Source organism: Saccopteryx leptura, chromosome 2 (assembly GCF_036850995.1).
Source record: "Saccopteryx leptura isolate mSacLep1 chromosome 2, mSacLep1_pri_phased_curated, whole genome shotgun sequence".
Lineage (NCBI taxonomy): Eukaryota > Metazoa > Chordata > Mammalia > Chiroptera > Emballonuridae > Saccopteryx > Saccopteryx leptura.
Window position 1 is genome coordinate 25,523,579 of NC_089504.1, and position 20,764 is coordinate 25,544,342.

The 20,764-nt window shown below is 45.4% G+C and overlaps 2 protein-coding genes across 2 annotated transcripts in view; one reads left to right on the forward strand and one right to left on the reverse strand.

Moving 5' to 3' along the window:
* Positions 1-12,028, forward strand: part of ELP1 (elongator acetyltransferase complex subunit 1) — a 65,446-nt gene extending 53,418 nt beyond the window's left edge. Inside the window, exons 32-37 of the mRNA XM_066367495.1 lie at positions 762-875; positions 1,389-1,500; positions 3,300-3,427; positions 3,882-4,036; positions 6,879-6,954; positions 10,513-12,028. Of these exons, the coding sequence (XP_066223592.1) occupies positions 762-875; positions 1,389-1,500; positions 3,300-3,427; positions 3,882-4,036; positions 6,879-6,954; positions 10,513-10,580 (653 nt within the window). The 3' untranslated portion in view covers positions 10,581-12,028. The remainder of the gene's footprint in view (positions 1-761; positions 876-1,388; positions 1,501-3,299; positions 3,428-3,881; positions 4,037-6,878; positions 6,955-10,512) is intronic.
* Positions 12,029-15,767: 3,739 nt separating this feature from the next.
* On the reverse strand, positions 15,768-17,100 carry ACTL7A (actin like 7A). Its single transcript, XM_066365631.1, has one exon. It carries the CDS (start codon positions 17,085-17,087, stop codon positions 15,768-15,770), a length of 1,320 nt encoding a protein of 439 aa, XP_066221728.1. The 5' UTR covers positions 17,088-17,100.
* Between the last annotated feature and the right edge of the window lie 3,664 nt (positions 17,101-20,764).

The window sequence follows — 20,764 nt, forward strand, 5'->3', positions numbered from 1 at the left end:
AAATGAAAAGAAGAACCTTTAGAAATGGCGTTGATGGTTCCTAGAGAATAGATGCGTGTTACCTGTTCTAGAATTCTGTGATGGTCATTGTGACCCCTTACAAGCAAAGCGGAAAAGGACATCAGTTTGACTTCTAGAAATCTCTGGGAGTGGGGGGTTGATTTTCAGCTCTGCCATTTTTAGGACAATCCTGACATAACATCCGTTGACATTCCTGCCAGTTTCACTTCCCCTATCCTAGTTCAGATTGGGAGAGGATTCTGTGTCGCTCACTTTGGGTACCTCTAACTGGGTATGGGAAGCCTCCTCCCTGGCCTGTGGCAGCCTGTTAGCCAGCTCTGAACTTTTCTCCGCTAGTGAGAACCTGGAACAATGCTGGCTGTCCATCTGCATAGGCCTCGCACCTGTGTTCAGGAAGCATTTCGGTGACTTTCCTCCTGTTTTTGTTAACAGCTTCCTGTGCACCTGTTCTGTTGCCGGTCCTGTTTTGGGTTAGGTACTGTGTTTGTTCAGGTGATTGAGGAAGTTAGTGGCAGGGGGTATTCTAGGATGATATCAATGAGCTCTGAGAGCTGGAATCTCAGTCTCTAGTTCATTCTCCTAAAATGATGTGGGTTAATACTCATTAACAAACAAATCTTGCTTGGAAAACCTAGTAACCTTTTTCCTTTTGTTAAATTTCAACTCCCTCAGTCTTCCTGCTTTAGTTTTCTCCCTGTGCTTGAGCATCATGCTGAAATTATTTTCTATCTGTATCCCAGCCCAGAAAAACTATATGGCATTTCTAGACTCTCAGACAGCCACATTCAGTCGCCATAAAAAACGTTTACTGGTGGTTCGGGAGCTCAAGGAGCAAGCGCAGCCCGTGCCTCTGGGTGAGTGTTACATGGGAACCACTGGTGCTGGGGTGGACGACAACGTCAACCCTCCATCCCAGCTGCTTATTGTGCCCCTTGCAGTGTGGGTCCTGTGTCGGGGGAAGCCTGAGGCCTCTGACGGTCACTGGGGCTGTGTACGTCTGTGTGTGTGCTGGGAGGCCTTGGGAACAGGACAAGCACACATGGGAGAACTGCCAGACCTCCCTCCGCCCCACCCTCTGCCCCACCCAGCCAGCGTGGTTGACTACCACGTTTTACAAAAAGAGTCTCCTCATTTCTAAACCTTCTGTTGCTTTAATTAAAAGAAAAAGAGAAGACAAAAGAGTGTGGTACTAGTGTACTATGTATAGAAATACTAACTGTATTTAATGTCACCTCATTTCATTTTGAGATCAACTTTATAATAATTTTCATCCATCCTTAGCTATGCCCTGGTATTAACTGTAATCCACTGAAAGTAACTTACATTAGTGGAGAGTTTTCATTCTGCGTCCGGTTCTTCTTTTCTAGATGATGAGGTGCCCCACGGTCCAGAGTCTGACCTCTTCTCTGAAACCAGCAGTGTCATGAGTGGCAGTGACACCAGCGGCAAATACTCCCATAGCAACTCCAGGATATCAGCGTACGTACCATGTTTTCCCCTCGCACCTGCCTTGCTCTGGGTACATGGAGAGAGTACAAATCGGGGTCGTTTTCCACCAGGGCAGTGCAGCAGGAGCAGAGGGCATGCTTCAAAGCCACATGGAGTTGTGCAAGGACTTCCCAGCACATCTAACAGTTTAGACTTGTGCTCAGATGTTCTCTGCTGCAGCCTTATGGACTGGGCCTTTACCAAGTGCCCCGAGGACCTTACACTGGGTACTCAATTTATAAAACACTTGATTTTAATCATTTAACAAATATTTAGTGACTATAATATAGGATCAGCACTAAAAAAATAAAAAGATTGCCTGACCAGGCTGTGGCGCAGTGGATAGAGCGTCAGACTGGGATGCCGAAGACCCAGGTTCGAGACCCCAAGGTCGCCAGTTTGAGCGCAGGCTCATCTGGTTTGAGCAAAAGCCCACCAGCTTGAACCCAAGGTTGCTGGCTCCAGCAAGGGGTTCCTCGGTCTGCTGAAGGCCCACGGTCAAGGCACATATGAGAAAGCAATCAATGAACAACTAAGGTGTTGCAACGCGCAATGAAAACTAATGATTGATGCTTCTCATCTCTCTCCATTCCTGTCTATCCCTCTCTCTGACTCACTCTGTCTCTGTAAAAAAAAAAAAAAAAAAAAGATTATGTCGGCCCTGGCTGGTTGGCTCAGTGGTAGAGCGTCGGCCTGGCATGCGGAAGTCCTGGGTTTGATTCCCGGCCAGGGCACACAGGAGAAGCGCCCATCTGCTTCTCCACCCCTCCCCCTCTCCTTCCTCTCTGTCTCTCTCTTCCCCTCCTGCAGCCAAGGCTCCATTGGAGCAAAGATGGCCTGGGCACTGGGGATGGCTCCATGGCCTCTGCCCCAGGCGCTAGAGTGGCTCTGGTCGCAACAGAGCGATGCCCCGGAGGGGCAGAGCATCGCCCCCTGGTGGGCGTGCCGGGTGGATCCCGGTCGGGCGCATGTGGGAGTCTGTCTGACTGTCTCTCCCCGTTTCTGGCTTCAGAAAAATACAAAAAAAAAAAAAAGATGATGAAGAAAGAAGATTTTAGGATTCTTCAATTAGAAATCGAGATCAGAAGAGGTCATAAATATAAGTCCTCACACTTACTTAGTGCAGTAGTTGTACAAGTGTTTATTGAACACCCATATGCTAGTCGTCGTGGAGGTTACGAAAAATACTTAAGGAGCTATGATTATAGCCTTGCTTGGGAGACTGAACATTGCAGGATTCCGTATTTAAACTGAATTGATCTCAAGGGTGTGGGAGGCGATCAGAAACTGCAAGGAAGGCACTAGAACTAGGCTTTAAGAGCTGGAGTGAGAGAGTCCCAGACAAAACAAACGGCATATTCAAGATTTCTAAGGCGGAAAGAATATGGGATTCACATGTTTTATTATATTCACATCCTAGCCTAGTGTATGTGTCTTCTTCTTTGAGTTTTATTTCGTTGCCTTTAAGTTTGTTTTTATTATAAAATTCAAGTTCGATGTTGTTCTGTTCATTGCCCCAGCTCTTGTTATCAGATGTAACCTTATTTTACTCTATTTTAATTCTAACTCCAGACATGATTTTTAAGGTTTTCCTAGTTCCTGCCTGTAAGACTTGCCTTTCCCAGTTTTATTCTCTTGATCACTTGAACCCCTCATCACCATTTCTCCCAAATACAGATCTCAGCCGTAGATGCGGGGTGTCTCAGAAAATTGGCGGCCAGCAGGCACGTTCATTTTCATAGGTGCAGCACAGGGATAACCCTTTTTAACCATCTCCCCCATTTCCCCAGGCGGTCGTCTAAGAATCGCCGGAAAGCAGAGCGGAAGAAGCACAGCCTCAAGGAAGGGAGCCCCCTGGAGGAGCTGGCCCTCCTGGAGGCGTTGAGTGAGGTGCTGCAGGGCACCGAAAAGCTGAAAGGTATTTTCTCAGTCCTGGCCCACGGTTCCTGCCCACCTGCAAGTAGTGAATGGATACCATAGACAGGCAGAATTCAGTACACGGAAAGAGACAATTTCCCCAGCCTGACAATGACAAACCTGGTGGCAGGATGCATCGGTTTGGGGCCCGGAGCCCTTCTCAGCTGGGAACCCAGCAGCCCCTCCCGTGGGCATCGGGTACCTGAGCTGGAGACCTGAGCGCTGAGGCCGAGAGGAAGGGCTGGGAGCCACGGCTTCCCGCTTGGGGCCTCAGTGTTCGCTTCCCCCTTTGTAGTAGACAGGTTGAGTTTCTCCAGCATTTGAGAAGAAAGAAGAAAATGTGGGAGTTGGCATCTATAATGTGATGTTAAATGTTTTTTGTTTGAGAAACTGTTATGATTCTGGCTTGGAGCTGGGGACACAACTTAATTTGCCCTTGCATTTCTGTTCTCTAGATGAAGTACACTGTATTTTAAAGGTGCTCTTTCTCTTTGAGTTTGATGAGCAAGGGAGGGAATTACAGAAGGCCTTCGAGGATACTCTGCAGCTCATGGAAAGGTCTCTCCCAGAGATTTGGACTCTCAGCCACCAGCAGAATTCAGCCATACCTGTAAGTTTTCCTCAAAGACAGAATGGGACTTTTTCATCATTTCGCAGGTTATACTCACATAGTCTCTTAAAAGTGAAAGCAGGCCCTGGCCGGTTGGCTCAGTGGTAGAGCGTCAGCCTGGCGTGCAGGAGTCCTGGGTTCGATTCCCGGCCAGGGCACACAGGAGAAGCGCCCATCTGCTTCTCTACCCCTCCCCCTCTCCTTCCTCTCTATCTCTCTCTTCCCCTCCCGCAGCCGAGGCTCCATTGGAGCAAAGTTGGCCCGGGCGCTGAGGATGGCTCTGGTTGCGGCAGAGCAACGCCCAAGATGGGCAGAGCATCGCCCAAGATGGGCAGAGCATCGCCCCCTGGTGGGCATGCTGGGTGGATCCCGGTCGGGCGCATGCGGGAGTCTGTCTGACTGCCTCCCCATTTCCAACTTCAGAAAAATACCAAAAAAAAAAAAAAAGTGAAAGCAAAAGACTGTCCTGTCCATGAGGCTTATATTGGAGCTGCTGCTGAGATCTCCTGTTTGACCATATGGTGACTATGACACCTTGGCACAGGCTGCGCTTGTTTTTTTTGTTTGTTTTTTTGTTTTTTGTTTTTTTACAGAGACAGGGGGGGGGTGGATAGACAGGAACAGACAGACAGGAACGGAGAGAGATGAGAAGCATCAATCATTAGTTTTTCGTTGCGACACCTTAGTTGTTCATTGATTGCTTTCTCATATGTGTCTTGACCGCGGGCCTTCAGCAGACCAAGTAACCTCTTGCTCGAGCCAGTGACCTTGGGTCCAAGCTGGTGAGCTTTTGCTCAAACCAGATGAGCCCGCGCTCAAGCTAGTGACCTCGGGGTCTTGAACCTGGGTCCTCCGCATCCCAGTTCGATGCTCTGTCCACTGTGCCACCACCTGGTCAGGCGGCTGCGCTTGTTTTTATTTTTCCGCTCTGTGCATGACAGCTGTCATGGAGAAAATGACAGGGTCAGACAGCTGCCCCGGCCTTCAATGAGATTGGGGTGAGGAGGGGGAGGTGTTCTGGCTTATGGGTGACAACAGAGTTCTTGAACGGAATGCCACACAGTTGCTTTTCCTTTTGTTTTATGGGAAATTTGACTTGTTACTTCTATGTTGTTACACCGACCCTTGCTAATTATATTTAAAGCTGTTTGTGCCCCATCGAGAATTATAATGTATTGTCATCTATTTATTGCCTATACTTCTACTCAGTCTCTCACAACTCAGGTCGAGTAAGAGTTTTGACTTGAGTTCAGAAAGGCAGTGTATCAGTCAGGTCTGATAAGACAAAACCCACAGCTGCTCTTTTGTCAGGGAGAATTTCATGAGTGGAAGTGCTTGGATATGAGACTTGGAGGACTGAGAGGCAGAAAGGGAACACTTAGAGAAAGATCACAGAGATGGTAACGGATGCCACTGGAAGAACAAAAGAAGGGTTTGGGATTGTTAGGGTTTAGAAGTTTGCAGGCAGGGCCTGCGGAGCTGGTTCTTGACCATCTGAGAAGAAGATGCCAGCCAGCTGGTGCTGGTATGTCCGAGAGGCTAATGAGACTGGTTCTCAGTGTAAGAAATAAACAGAAACTGGACCGAACAGGTGCCGATGGCGGAGAGAGCGACTGTTGAGTGACAGGAAGCGGTGGAGGGCAGGCTTCTGCCTCCGCCCGCACTCTCCCGGGCCCTGGAGCCAGCTGACAGGCGTGTTCTCAGCCCCAGCCCAGCAGCTCCAGCGGTGCCTGGAAGGGCTTGGAGCTCAGGGACCTGGGGCCTCAGCTCACCGGTTAGAAACACACACGTTTACTGGGCCTCGACTCCTCAGGCACAACTGGGCATGGTGCTTCCCCTGTACACCTCATGGAATGTTTTGATTGTTAGATAAGAGGATAGATGTAAAAGCATCTTACAAACCATAAAAATGAAAGCAACTGAGAATCATTACCCTCACAAATACTTGAATATACTAGAATAGGTATTTCCTAGAAGAAATGTGAGGACCTTTAAAACTAGTGATTTCAAAGGTAACCATTTTTAATGCTTCCCCATGCCCTCCTCTGCCCTCCTCTGCCCTCCTCTGCCCTCCCCTATTCAGGTCATACTAACTTCTAAGTCACTGACTTCATGAGTCTTGGGGACAATGAGCAGGAGTATTGTGGTTTTGTTTGGTTGCTAAAGTATGCTGATGGCACGTGTGCGAGACAGCGTGAGCCACGGGAAGTGCTTGGAGCACGTGGCATTGCCGCCCAATGTGCCACTGGGGCCTGCGCGTGCATGCTCAGGCTTATACGGTGCGATTCCTGTGATGTCTCTTGTTCTGCATTGAACATGTGCAGAATTTTCATTCTACATGATATGCATTTTTTTATCTTGGTATAAAAATCCCCACAAATCTTTTAATACAGTGTGAGAGATACTCTGTGTATTCTATAACCTCTTGTACTATTCCCTCTCCCCAGGGTGTGGCTTGCTCATTTGGAAAGGATCCGGCATATGTCATTGTAGATTTTCTTTTTTCTTTTTAGCAAGAGAAAACGACCAACTTTAATGCATATGTTATGTATAGGAACCCCACATACATGAGCGAGTCAGAGACCTCACATACAGGAGAGGTTCCTAGATTTTCGTTTTAGCCCCATCATTACCTTGTTCTGATAGGAAGGAGATTTAGAGATCTCTGTTGAGACTAGAGAAATGGGCAGATTAAAGTCACATAGGAAAAGGGAATTACTATATTTATAGCATCCCAGGGAAGATGGCGGGCTGTTCACTGCTGGAAGGGACCTGGCCTTTGGTATTGTGGTCATCAGAAGTGTGAGATAATGTTTGCTGATACAGTCCACTTCCTTCTTAGGTTCTGGGTCCCAGTTCTACTGCAAATAGTATCATGGCCTCTTATCAACAACAGAAGACTTCAGTTCCTGGTTTTGGTTAGTATTTTTTTCCCTCTAAATTACTACAGTACAAAGCAGAAGGAATATGTATTTGTTGAGAAGTTCAGCAGTATAACGTCCGGTTGGGTATTGACTACAGTTTTCCCTCAATTCTAAGACTACATCTGTAGTAAAATCAGCTTAATGCCTCTAATGTTGGAAACTTAGGGACGGAGCATCCAACATGACATTAAATGTGTAATACTTTTTCAATTGCTCTGGTGTACACTTGTCAATACAGTGGTATATTCTTGTCCATACAGGCACATCACAGTTGAAGTTTGAGTCTAAACAGTTGGTTTACACATACGTTTGAAAGATTCTGAATCATAATTTCAAGCTATTGGCAGTTAGTCATTTGCATCTTGGGGATGTTGTCATAATCCTTAGAGCTGGGCCTTTTTATTCATCTTTAGGATTAACAGTGTGATTTGAAAGCAGAACCAAAGGCCATTAACATTGCACATGCATTTCCTATTTAATTATACCTCACATGTTTTATTTGTTGAAGGGGGATGATTCTCAGTTAGATTACATATCCATCAAAGTTAAAAGCACTAAAGGCTTTTGAAAGTTGACTAGAAACTTTTGACAGTTCAGTTTGGTACCTGAGTATTCACAATTCAGGTGCATTAATCAAGCATACCCATCCCTTAGCTTTGAAAGGTTGGTGATATGGTGATATTTTTTTTATTTTAAGATTTTGTTTATTGATTTTACTGGGTGGAGGGATGAGAAGTAGTTGCTTCACTCCAGCTGTTCATTGGTTGCTTCTTGTATGTGCCTTGACCGGGCAAGCTCACGGTTTCGGACCAGTGACCTCAGTGTTCCAGGTTGGTGCCACCACAGGCCAGGTGTGATACGTTTTAAAATGGCACTTTTTACTATGGTTACTTGCATTTTCTAGCATGTGACAGGTACCAGTCTGAATTTGTTTCTCGTTTAAATGCTGTACTACAATAGCATTTTGATATTAAAGTAGCCTTTGAGGGTTCACATTAAGTTGAACTTTAACAGCTTACGTTCTGCCATGAATAGACAGCTAACTGCCTTCCATCCCAGCTGAGCGCATGTGTCCGACAGTAACTGCGGTATCCCTGGCTGCCTTCCCGGAGGAGGCTGCTCCCCAGCAGGCTGCTGGTGGTGTCATCCCAAAGCGTGCTTATTTCTGAGCTGCTCCAAGTTCACCTTGGACCTGAGGCAGTTTAGTAATTGTTTCATTTGTCCTGTCTAGTCCAGTTGTCATTGCTGCCCCGTTTTCCTTCTTGCTGGCTTGATGGCGACCTTTAGGTCAAGTTGAGTCACACCCTTCCCTGGAGTATTGTGGATGGCTTTATTTATCCAAGAGCATTTCCATTTTCCAGCTGAACCTTAAAGATTCTAATATTAATTTCAATGTTCCTCATTATCTGAGTATGTATTACCGATGTCCAAGATTATGTAGGAAAAGAGTAGTTATCATCATCCCAAAATAGGCAGATGAACTACTCACAAAAGTAGTTCCGCTCACTTACTTGTCGGTTACCCCTCTCCAGCCAGCAGTAATAGTTGAGCACACTCAAACATCCCCACAAGTGGGAGGGATCAGTGACTTGATGAGTGGGGTCCGTGGCTAGATGGGGCATTTTCTCTGTTTCGTGTTTACGATGCAGTGTAATATCATGCAGATTGATTACCAGTCTTGTGGAATTACAGGGTTTTATAAAATGGATTAAAGTGTTAACAGAGAAGTGCTTAACTCCTAGCTGAGTTGGACTTGTTATAATTGATAACAAAGGAAGTACTTTCAAATGAGACTGACCCGACTATCAAAGGATTAAGAAAAAGTCCTTGGAAAAATTGATAAACCTTCCATGTATTTTTGAAAAAGTTCCTCTTTTTGTGCTGTAAAATTCAAACATGGAAATGTGGAAAATGTCATGTCCTGTCGTCATTCAGTTTGTTGGAATAATTACTTTCCTGCCAAAAGTCAATACTTGATATTTTTCCTTAGTTAAGTCTAGGAATCAAACACTATTATAGTGATGGTTATGCCTAATTTTTTAATAAGATAAAAAAATATTATTTTATATACTTATTCATTTACATATTTTCATAACTTGTTTCTTTTCCTAAAAACAAAGTCTCAGAGCTTAATCACTGTTTAACATTAAATCCTGGTCCTTGTTGACAGTGAATTTATGTAAGTAGCCTTTTCCAATATCAGCATTCCTAAATAAGCAAAACCTCCAGTGGCTCTTTATCTGTATAGTTTTTTGTTTGGGGGAGAGCAGTAACTGTATGTGAAATTATAAAGTTGATACTGTTAGTAGAGACAATCTGGATTGTGCAGAAAAGTATGTTACAGAAAATTAAACTTTGATGGTTTCTAGTGGTATGTATATGTATACCTGTATTTGTATGTAATATCCATATTTTTAAAAACTTTTTCTAAAGTTTTTTTTATTTATTTATTTATGGCAGAGATAGAGTCAGAGAGAGGGACAGATAGAGACAGACAGACAAGAAGGGACAGAGATGAGAAACATCAATTCTTCTATGTGGTTCCTTAGTTGTTCATTGATTGCTCACATGTGCCTTGACTGGGGGGCTACACCAGACCAAGTAACCCCTTGCTCGAGCCAGCGACTTGGGTCCAAGCTGGTGAGCTTTGCTCAAACCAGAGGAGCCTGCGCTCAAGCTGGTGACCTTGGGGTCTCGAACCGGGGTCCTCCACATCCCAGTGTAACGCTCTATTCGCTGCGCCACCGCCTGGTCAGGCTTAAAAACTTTCTTGAGCATTTTTCTCAGATTGTTAAGTAAGTTTTCACGAATGAGAATATTCTTGAAAAACATTCTTGTATGGCTCATGTGCAGATGAGCTGTTGGAAGTTTATCATGCATCCTGCTAATATAGAACATTTTTATATCCACATGTTTCTCATGTCTCTGCTCCCTGTATATGATTCTTATTTAGGTAAGAGACTCCACAAAATAACTTAGGAAGGGCCTGGCAGTTTTATCTAACAGTGACAATTTTCCCTCACACATTCCCTCTCTATTTTTTTTTAAAGAGGAACATTTTTATTGATCAGTGTGATTATATGATTTTTTTTTATCATAAAGTATATATATATTTTCTGTCCAACAACTTTATTTACTGATACACATGCCACCATGTTTCTTTCACTCTCACAATCGAGGTACATTTTACATGTAGTTAAATGTATAGATTTAGGGGGACATACTTTGATGGGACTTAACATAGTATGGCCTGGTAACCAGCACCACCACCCACTTGAAGTATAGAACATCTTTCACTGTGAGTCACTCGGTGGGCGTTATTGTGCTGCGCCCCGTGTATCTGAGCTGGAATGGAATTCCTCTCCTGGGGCAGGGCGTCCGGGCTGTGCTTGCCCTGATCAGAGGGTGTGACGCAACAGGAATATTAACTCTGGTTCCGATGGTCATCCTGAAGGTACAGAGACCAGCAGCCCAGTTCTAGATCACAGTGACTGCCTCGGCTCCCACCAGCAAGGAGGAGTGTGTTCAGTCACTATCTCTCCTTTTTCCTAGGTGCGGAGCTCTTTATACCGCCGAAGCTCAACAAAAGGACCCAGTGGAAACTGAGCCTGTTAGAGTGATGAACCCTTTGGAGGGCTCTGGCAGAGAAGCGCGCCCCCCCCCCCCACTCTGCTGGGGGCCTGCTGTCCAGAACTGGGAGGAGTAGGGCACAGATCCGCCTCCCGGCACCGCAGGGACCTGCAGGCACCACGCCGTCCTAGTCTAGTTTGTTTTTATTTTGCATTGAGTTTTAAATTAGCGAAACTTTAATCTCTAACTAATTAGAGCATCATTCTGTAAGAATTGCTGTTCTTTTATAATGTGCTGTTTGAGAGCATATTTCTGTATTAATGGTAATCAGGAGATAGGGTTTCATTCCCATTTAAGGTCTAATTTATATAAGTCACATAATTAATTTGTGCCTCAGTTAATTGGGAATAGTGTTTCATGGCTTCTACCTCAAACATGGGAAAAAAAGTAATGTTTTTAAATTGCTTTATATTCAAGGAGGAGAGCATTCTATGTAAACAACATGACTATTAGTGCTACCAATTTGGTCACATTTAATCACTTAATGACTTTTCACCTAGAACTAAAGCAAAATAAAAAGCTAAATATATCCTTTGACATTCAAAGCTTTTCCGTGCTAACAGCTGTTATTTGTAGTATCTTACCTGGTCAGCTTCTAATTATAATTGAGTTGAGCCTCCTATCACTACGATGTCCATAGGGACTGTTTTCACTGCCTGTGAATTTCCTGCTAGTTAGCAGAACAGATTAGGATTTCTGAAACAGAACCATGAACATTTATTATGGTGGAACAGTGTTCATTATGTGGCATGCATAGTTGTAACTTATTCCTTTTTCTCTAAATATTGCTTCTTTTAGCATAATGTTTTTGTCAGTGTCTAGACTTTCATTTATTTTTCTGTGTCCTACTTAACTGACCTCTGTCTTTTAGCTATTTTCTTTGAAAGAAATGAAAATGTTTTCTCTTTTTGGTCAGTCTAGAGAAAACTCATTGCATTTGGACAATAGTTTTGTGGCTGATTCTTAGGTAAGGTTAAAATTTCCTTCCATGCCTTTACTACCAGAACCAGAGCTATATATAAACTAACAGGAAATGCTGCTTTTGATTCTCAGAATATAGGTATATCCACAATTATAATTTAAGACTTTTCTTAATATAGCAAAATGTTAGCTGTAGAATTTAGGTGTGTTGACTGTATAATTCACCTTTTCTCAGAGTCTGAAAATTTTCTCAAAATAATAGAAAAAAATATGGAGATACAAAGTTATATCCTGCTTTGGAGAAATGGACTTTTTGACTCATACCATGTGCATTTGCTCTAATTAAGTGCCCGACACTGAAAGGCTGAAAGTGCTTTGTGATGCCTCTGGCATGTAAGGGAACATGGTAACTGACACAACATTTTAATACGTTTTAGTGCTTCCGCCATGGATAACAGTGAAGGGACCCATGCTGATGGATTGGAAATACAAGTAAATGTGTCTGTTGATAACAGTATGACTTCATGGATGATCATTTTCCTTAAAATAATGTATTGAAGCGACAGGAAAGAATTTGTGTGAATTCTTGCCATTCAGATTACTGTCAATTACTGTGTCTCTCATTGGAGCGAGATGGGACTGTTTGTTTAGAAGCAGTAGGCTGGTGCAGACCTTCCAAACTGAAGGCAGAGCCAAGGAAAATTCATGGGGAAGCTACAGTTTATGGGGAAAAGAGAAACTCCTGGGAGTGTGGAATGCTTCATTTTAGGGAAAGATGCTGTCAAGTTCTAGAAAAGAGTATAAAACTCTTGCCCCCACCTTGGACACTCCCAGAGCAAGTTCATGCTGGAGTGAATTAAAAGCTTGCATTCATTTGTTGGCTCCTTTGAATCAGCTTTGCTCAGATACACCAGACATCTGGAAGTAACTCGCAGAGGACTGTCCCCTAAAATCAAAGTGCATTTTAAGTTTACACTTCTTAAAAACAAAGAAAACTAAGACAGGATCCTTTTTTTTAAGTGAGAGAGGCAGGAAGGGAGAGAGATGAGAAGCATCAATTATTTGTTGCAGCTCCTTAGTTGTTCATTGAGTGCTTTCTCATATGTGCCTCGACTGGAGCGCTGCAGCTTAGCTAGTGACCCCTTGCTCAAGCCAGCAACCTTGGGCTCAAGCCAGTGACCTTGGGCTTCAAACGAGCAACCTCTGGGCTCAAGCCAGCGACCATGGGGTCATGTCTATGATCCCACACTCAAGCCAGCAACACCACGCTCAAGCTGGTAACCTCGGGGCTTTGAACCTGGGTCCTCAGCATCCCAGGCTGATGCTTTATCCACTGTTCCACCACCTGGTCAGGCAGCAGTTAATGTTTTATCATAATGTCTTTGTGAGTATAGCTTAGCACTGCCACATATTTTAAAACATTTTTCATATATACGTGTGTGTACATATATATACATATATTTGTGTGTGTGTACACACACACACTTATTCGAGGGATTATTAATGGCCATAAAGAAGGTATTTTTAAAAATAAATAAAACCGACAATTTTTAGTAATTTAAGGTAACTACAGTGTGTCTGTAAAGTCATGGTGCACTTTTGACTGGTCACAGGAAAGCAACAAAAGACAATAGAAATGTGAAATCACCAAATAAAAGGAAAACTCTCCCAGTTCCATACCTATTCAGTGCAGTTCTGTGTGGGCTCACGCACAGATTTTTTAGGGCTCCTTAGGTAGCTATCCCATATAGCCTCTACAGACTCGCCACTGACTGATGGCCTACCAGAACCAGGTTTTTCCACCAAATTGCCAGTTTCCTTCAACTGCTTATCCCACCGAGTAATGTTATTCCTATGTGGTGGCGCTTCGTTATAAACGCGCCGATATTCATGTTGCACTTTGGTCATGGATTCGAATTTAGCGAGCTACAGAACTTTCCTCTGTACCATCCACATCTCGACTGGCATGGCCGTGGGCTGCTCCGCTGTATACGCGGTGTTACGTCATCATCTGCGCATGTGCACATGCTGCCACATCATCCTACAGACGCTGGTTTTCCTTTTTGGTGCAGATTTCGCATTTCTATCGTCTTTTGTTGCTTTCTTGTGATCGGTCAGAAGTGCACCATGACTTTCCGGACACACTGTATAAGTTTGGGAAGCAAAATGATCTTCACACGCTGCCCCAGCCCCCAGCCCCCGGGCTGTGCTGGCCCATAGACCTCTGTGCTTCACTAGAAGCACCACCTGGACAAGCCCTTGGGAATGTGTGCTTGTCCTTCCTTGTCTGTCATGTTTATTAGTAACTAGGGTGAGCACGACCATCTTGGAAGCAAGGTCACTGTAAATACGCTGTAGACCACCCAAAGCTAGTACTGTGGTGTTGGCGACGCTGAAGATGTGCTCTAGATTCCTGTGTTCTCTGCTCCCTGGACACCTGCCTGTTTCCTGGTAGGCCACTCCACCATTGCTCTCAATGGTTCTGAAGTCCTGGGAACTTAACACCAGAACTAAAGTTCTGGAACAACTTTAAGATGCCTTTTGTCCTGCAGGAAAGAAGAGGCCATGGTTCTATCCATTTTAGTGTAATTGGTCAACATGGTTGAGTCTTGTTGAATCTTGCTTTCCTACAACCTTGTGTTCCCATTGGGTTTCTCAGCCTTGGCACCCTTTGGGTCATACCATTTTTTTGTGTTAGGGGGCTATGCATTGTAGGGTGTTTAATCACATCCCTGGTCTCTACTCTCTGGATGTCAGTGTTATACACCCCCCACTCATGTTATGATGATCCAAAATATCTCCAGACATTGCCAGTGTACCTTAGGGGTCACAATTGCCCCCATTTGAGAACCACTGGGCTAAGATGACTTCCAAATACTTACTAAAAGTATTCACCTTTTTATGAGGGTTCTTTTTTCTACAAGGGTGATTGTATAAGGATCAAGTGAGGGGATTCGTAAAAGTGCTTTGAAAAAGACTGTGCTATCGTTTAGCCTTATGTTGGTATTTTTCATTTTAAAATACAGTATAATGTTCAGGCCTAGGATAGCCTGCAGTTTCCCACCCTCCGGAGCTACCTCCCGTGCCACCTCTCCTTCAAGACCCTCACTGTTTTGGGGGTTCTTGACTTGGTGCATAGGCCTTTAAGGGGTCTGAAGATAGTATATTTCTGTATGAGTGTTTTCCTCTGTTCGCTTATGTATTTTATTTTATGCATTTAAAAATATTATTTAGAGGAGAGTACATAGGCTTTATCATCATGCCAAAGAGGTCCAAAGGTTAAGAACTAACCAAACTTCCGCCTGCCCATTGTGAAAGTTCATGGAGCATTGACATTTGACTGGTTTGAGCAGAAACTGAGATAATCAATCAATACCTCTTTCTCATGTCAGTGTGCCCAACTCCTAGCCTATCTAAGACACCAAGGTCAGGCCAAGTCATCCTTGCTGAACTGTAGGAAGTGCAGGTACCTGTCTCTGGCTGTCTCAGCTTCCCTACTCCAGCTGTGCTGTCTCCCCAGGTCTGCATCCAGGTAATCAGGGCTGTCTGGGCAAACCTGGAGGCTCTGAGGGTGGCTCTGTAGTTCTCCCTGGGGGTGGGAGGGATGCCATAGCTCTTCTGTGAGTGCTTGAACTTGTGCCTTTGGGGGCGGGGGCGGGAACAGGGTTGGTGCAGGATACACAGGAGGACCATGGTAAGACTTTTGGGCTCCTATGTAAGAAATAGAAGACTATAAGATAATGCTAATAACTCTTATGATCACCTCCTGGAGGCCAGGCACTGGTGTTGGGTGCTTTGTGGGAGATGGTACCCTGACAGCATCCTGCCTATTGGTGTTCATCAAACAGGATCTTCTTACATTCACAGTAGCATGTAATCTATCCGCATACTCCCCCTTGTGAGCAGATTTTAACAATACACTAGTTCCTAAAGTGGGAAATGCACAAAATAAGGGACAGCATAATTTCAGAGCTAGCTCCTCCCAACAATGTTTAAGCAGTTAACATGTGATGCATGTCTATTTCTTCCGTCATCCACCCCCCCCCTCCACTTTTGTGTTGGCAAACGTGCATTTTAAGGCAGAGCCGCATTCATGCCGTGGTTCTCGTTAAGTCAGGAAGTAGAGAGACACACTGGAGGGAACAGACTTTAATACTGCTGGAGCGAGCGTGCTGGCTCCGCTCCATTGTGTGGGGTGGGTGCTCACCCAGCAAAGCTGAGGCATGGCAACCGTAGCGACCACACTTCTTCGGAGCTCAGAAGCACCTCCGGTAGAGGAAGAAAGGCCCGCGTTCCTCGTACTCCGCACGATAGACCCACAGTGGTTGGAAGCCCTGCAGCGATGCCAGGATGGAGCCACCCGTCCACACTGCAGTGTCTCTTTCAGATAGCACGTTTACCTGGGGGGTGTCGTTGGGACACAGGTGGCTCAGCTCCTTCTGCAGACGGATGGGGAAGCCGCTGAGCATCGTGCTCCCCCCGCAGAGCAGGATCTTCCCCACGAGGTCCCGTTTGAGGGCGATGTCACACTTGTTAAGGCAGGTCACTGTCTGGGTGTGGAGGCCCAGCTGCATGGACTTGATCAGAGAAGGTTTAAAGAACATCTCTGAGCAGAGGAACCTTTCCTGGCACAGGGAGATGACCTGGCCGTCCGGCAGAGTGTAGTGCATCCGATACTCAGTCTCTGGGACTTTCTTCTGTTCAGCGGGGTCCAAGGCCACGAAGCAGCATTTCTTCTTGATATCCTCCACAATGCCCATCTGGTCCTCGGTGAAGTGTTTTCCTGCCTTGTTCATCAGGCTCATCAAGTAGGCTGTCAGATCAGAGCCTGCATAGTCCAGCCGTCCCGTGATGCTGGGCAGAGGATAGCCTTCATAGATGGGGACCACGTAGGACACGCCATGGCCAACCTCCACGACCAGGCCAGAGGTCCTTCCATAGGAGTACATGGACAGGCGGGACTGGTAGGCAATGTGCATCGCAGGAGTGCCGAAGGTCTCAAACAGCATTTCAGCATACTTCTCTCTGTTGGTGTGCGGGCTCAGGGGCGGGTCCGAAACCAAGACCGCATGCTCGTCTGGGGCAATCTTCATCTCTTTATGGAAGAGGTATTCCCAGATGTCCTGCATGGAGTCCCAGTCCACGATGATGCCGTGCTGCAGAGGGTTCATTAGCTTGAGACGAATCCCTGGGTTGATGAGCTCCTGCCCCACATATGTCTCCTTGCGATTGTCCCCAGTCTTGGCGGTCTCCATGTAGGGCTTGCCCACTGTTGATGAGATCATGTGGGTAGGCCTCGGCAGCCCGGCAAAGCCACATTTACAGTAGCCGGTGCCAAGGTCCACGACCACTGCTTTGGTCACCTTTACCTTGAGGCTCTCCTTGACCTCTGCTGACTTAGTAGGTTCTGGCTCCGAGCAGTTCCGGCGGACCCACACTGCACGCTTGGCCGGGCCCTCCTTTAAGGAGGCAGTCGGGAGGACCTGGGCTTTCGCAGAGACCTGTTCGTCCTTTCTCTTGCCGGGCCCACCCCCTATGATGGCTGCCTGAGGAGCCCCCGTGCCGTAAAGAGCCATCTTACTCTCAGAAAGTTCCTTGATCCCACTGGCTTCAAGGCCTGGAAGACTGAAACCAAAGTCAGCTTGAGAATTTCCCCAATGATGACATCACCAATTATGACATAATTCAATGGCCTGGGGCTTTCTATAGATACTGGAACACTTTGTCCCATGGTACGGTTGATTTGGGGACTGTTTCTGAGGTGATACACCTTTTTCTAAATTTTGTCATAAGCTTGATGTATTATTGAGTGCTTGTTATGTGCAAGGCAGCTGGGAATACAGGGCAGAAGTAAAAAGTGAAAATTCTCTGCCCTTCTAGAGTTTACATTCTAATGAGTGGAAGTTGGGGACACACAGATAAGATATATATATATATATATATATATATATATGGCCTACCGGAAAGTTCTGTCCATTTCTATCACAAGTTTTGACACGTAAGCACATGTTTATTTGGCACATGTGTGCCTCTCTATTTTTATCACTTAATGTATACATACTGACATAGCAAATTAACTAAAACAAAGTTGATTCACGTTAGTCTTATGTATGAAGTGATAGTGTACCCATGGCTACCGATAAAGTTCATTTACATCACTGTAATTTTTACAAATTTCAACAAGGAAGAAATGCTACAGAAGCATGTCTGTAGCATCCACCATATTCCCCGGACTTAGCACCCTCCGACTATCATTTGTTTTTGTCCTTACAAAATTTTTTGAAGGGCAAAAAATTCAAAAATGAAGAAGATATCAAACAAGTACTGGTTCAATTTTTCGCATCAAAAGATAAAACATTTTTCAAAAATGGGATATACAAATTGCCCTCATGCTGGCAAGAAATCATTAATAATAATGGCAATTAGACCCTGGCTGGTTGGCTCAGTGGTAGAGCATCGGCCTGGCGTGCAGAAGTCCAGGGTTTGATTCCCAGCCAGGGCACACAGGAGAAGCGCCCATCTGCTTCTCCACCCCTCCCCCTCTCCTTCCTCTCTGTCTCTCTCTTCCCCTCCTGCAGCCAAGACTCCATTGGAGCAAGGATGGCCTGGGCGCTGGGGATGGCTCCATGGCCTCTGCCCCAGGCGCTAGAATGGCTCTGGTTGCAGCAGAGCGATGCCCCGGATGGGCAGAGCATCGCCCCCTGGTGGGCGTGCCGGGTGGATCCCGGTCGGGCGCATGCAGGAGTCTGTCTGACTGCCTACCCATTTCCAGCTTCAGAGAAATGCAAATAAAATAATAATAATAATAATATAATAATGGCAATTATATTATTTAATAAAGTTTATTGATGGTAAGAAAAATTTGTATTTTGTTTTATTCCAAAAACGGACAGAACTTTCCAGTAGACCATATATATATATATGTATGTATGTTAAGGGCAAAAAAAGGGGCGGTGTAAGTGAGGCAGGGAGGTTGGCCATATTAATGTGCTTGGGCACAGTGACACTGAGTGAGGATCTGAAGGAGGTGGGAGAGGGTGCCACATGCATATCTGAGCAACAGATGCAGAAGACTGGAAGCAGACGTGTCTGATGAGTTAGGCCAGGTGTCAGCAAATACGGCCTGCAGCCTGTGTTTTGTAAATAAAATTTTATTGGAATACAGCCACTGTCTATGGCTGCATTTGTGGCAACAAGGACTATGTGGCCCACAAAACTGAAAATAAATATTGAGTGAAAAAGCTCACCAGCCCCCAAGTCAGAGGATCCCAAGAAGACGAGTGTGGCTGGAGTGGAGAGAGCGAGGAAGAGGACGGGAAATGGAGGACTCGGGGGCAGGAAAGGTGAGCAGCTCACTTTGGGCCTTATGGGCCATTGTTAGGACTTTGACTCTGACCCTGCATGAGGTCAGAAAGCACTAGAGAATTGAGCAGGGAGTTGACACCATCTGATTTAGATTTTAATAGGAATAGTTGTTGCTGTGGTGATTGTGCTGAAAACTTAAATCTCATTTGTTCTTAGGACAATCTGCAGATGAATTATTTTTGGACACATATTAGACCCTACAAAGTCCCACTGATAAAAATGTTGAGGCTCTTAGGTGCATAACTCATCCAGCCAGCAGTGACCAAGCTCTCCTTACTAGGACTTTCTCCCAGAGGTGTGCTGTGGACACACCTTGATGGGACCCGGCATAGGCCAATGAGGCTGCTCAGGTATCTCCTCCCCTGCCATCTCTGAAGCTGGGCTTTACTGGTGCTGACACCCGCCACTCAAGGAACCTAGAATCCAACCTCAGTTTGTGCAGCTGCATGCTCTTCATCAGTGAGTCACTGCAGTGAGTGGAACTCAGGTCTTCAAAGTCCGGTTCCTTACTCATCTTTATTCTGTAGTGTTTCCATATGGAATAGAAGGAGAAGTAGGTGCAGGGGGTCTGTGAATATTGTCTTTAAATAGCATAAGGGTTGTCGTGTGGAAGAATTAGCTTCTACACAACCTCAAAAATAGACTCAAGAGCTTCAGAGAGGTACAAGTGTAAATCCAGTGAGAGGAAGAATTTATGACTCACAGCTGTTCCTACCAGACCAAGTGTCCAATCCTCAGGTTCTGTGATCTGTGATACCACCTATGGAGCCTCGTCATGACCGTAATCTGTATAAAGTTGCTACCCACATAATCTAGTTTCATAGTCCTGTGATCCAAGAAACAGTTCAGCAAACAAGAGTTCCCCTGAGTTCTAAACATTTTTACGTTTGGCAGTATTAATTACATCTTTTTTTTTTTTTTACAGAGACTGAGTCAGAGAGAGGGATAGACAGGGACAGAGAGAGGTGAGAAGCATCAATCATTAGTTTTTCATTGCACGTTGCAACACCTTAGTTCATTGATTGCTTTCTCATATGTGCCTTGACTGCGGGCCTTCAGCAGACTGAGTAACCCCTTGCTGGAGCCAGCGACCTTGGGTTCACGCTGGTGGGCTTTTTTTTTGCTCAAACCAGATGACCCCACGCTCAAGCTGGTGACTTTGGGGTCTCGAACTTGGGTCTTCCACATCCCAGTCCGATGCTCTATCCACTGCGCCACTGTGGTGAGGCTTTTTTTTTTTTTTTTTTTTTTTATTTTTTTTTTACAGAGATAAGAGAGAGTCAGAGAGAGGGATAGATAGGGACAGACAGACAGGAATGGAGACAGATGAGAAGCATCAATCATCAGTTTTTTGTTGTGACACCTTAGTTCAGCGGTTCTCAACCTGTGGGTCGCGACCCCAGCGGGATCGCCTAAAGCCATGGGAAAATACATAATGCATATCAGGTATTTACATTCTGAATCATAAATGAAGTAGCCACCAAAATTATTTTTTGGTTTGGGGTCACCGCAAAATGAGGAACTGTATTGCGGGATCACGGCATTAGAAAGGTTGAGAACCACTGCCTTAGTTGTTCATTGATTGCTTTCTTTTTTTTTTTTTTTTTGTATTTTTTCTGAAGCTGGAAACGGAGAGACAGTCAGACAGATTCCTGCATGCGCTCGACCGGGATCCACCTGGCACGCCCACCAGGGGGCGACGCTCTGCCCACCGGGGCGATGCTCTGCTCCTCTAGGGCGTCACTCTGTTGCGACCAGAGCCACTCTAGTGCCTGGGGCAGAGGCCAAGGAGCCATCCCTAGCGCCCGGGCCATTTTTGCTCCAATGGAGCTTCTCTGCGGAAGGGGAAGAGAGACAGAGAGGAAGGAGAGGGGGAGGGGTGGAGAAG

Bases quoted from the DNA above. Each gene is read 5' to 3' on its own strand.
- ACTL7A (XM_066365631.1), bottom strand. From the start codon at position 17,087: ATGGCTCTTTACGGCACGGGGGCTCCTCAGGCAGCCATCATAGGGGGT.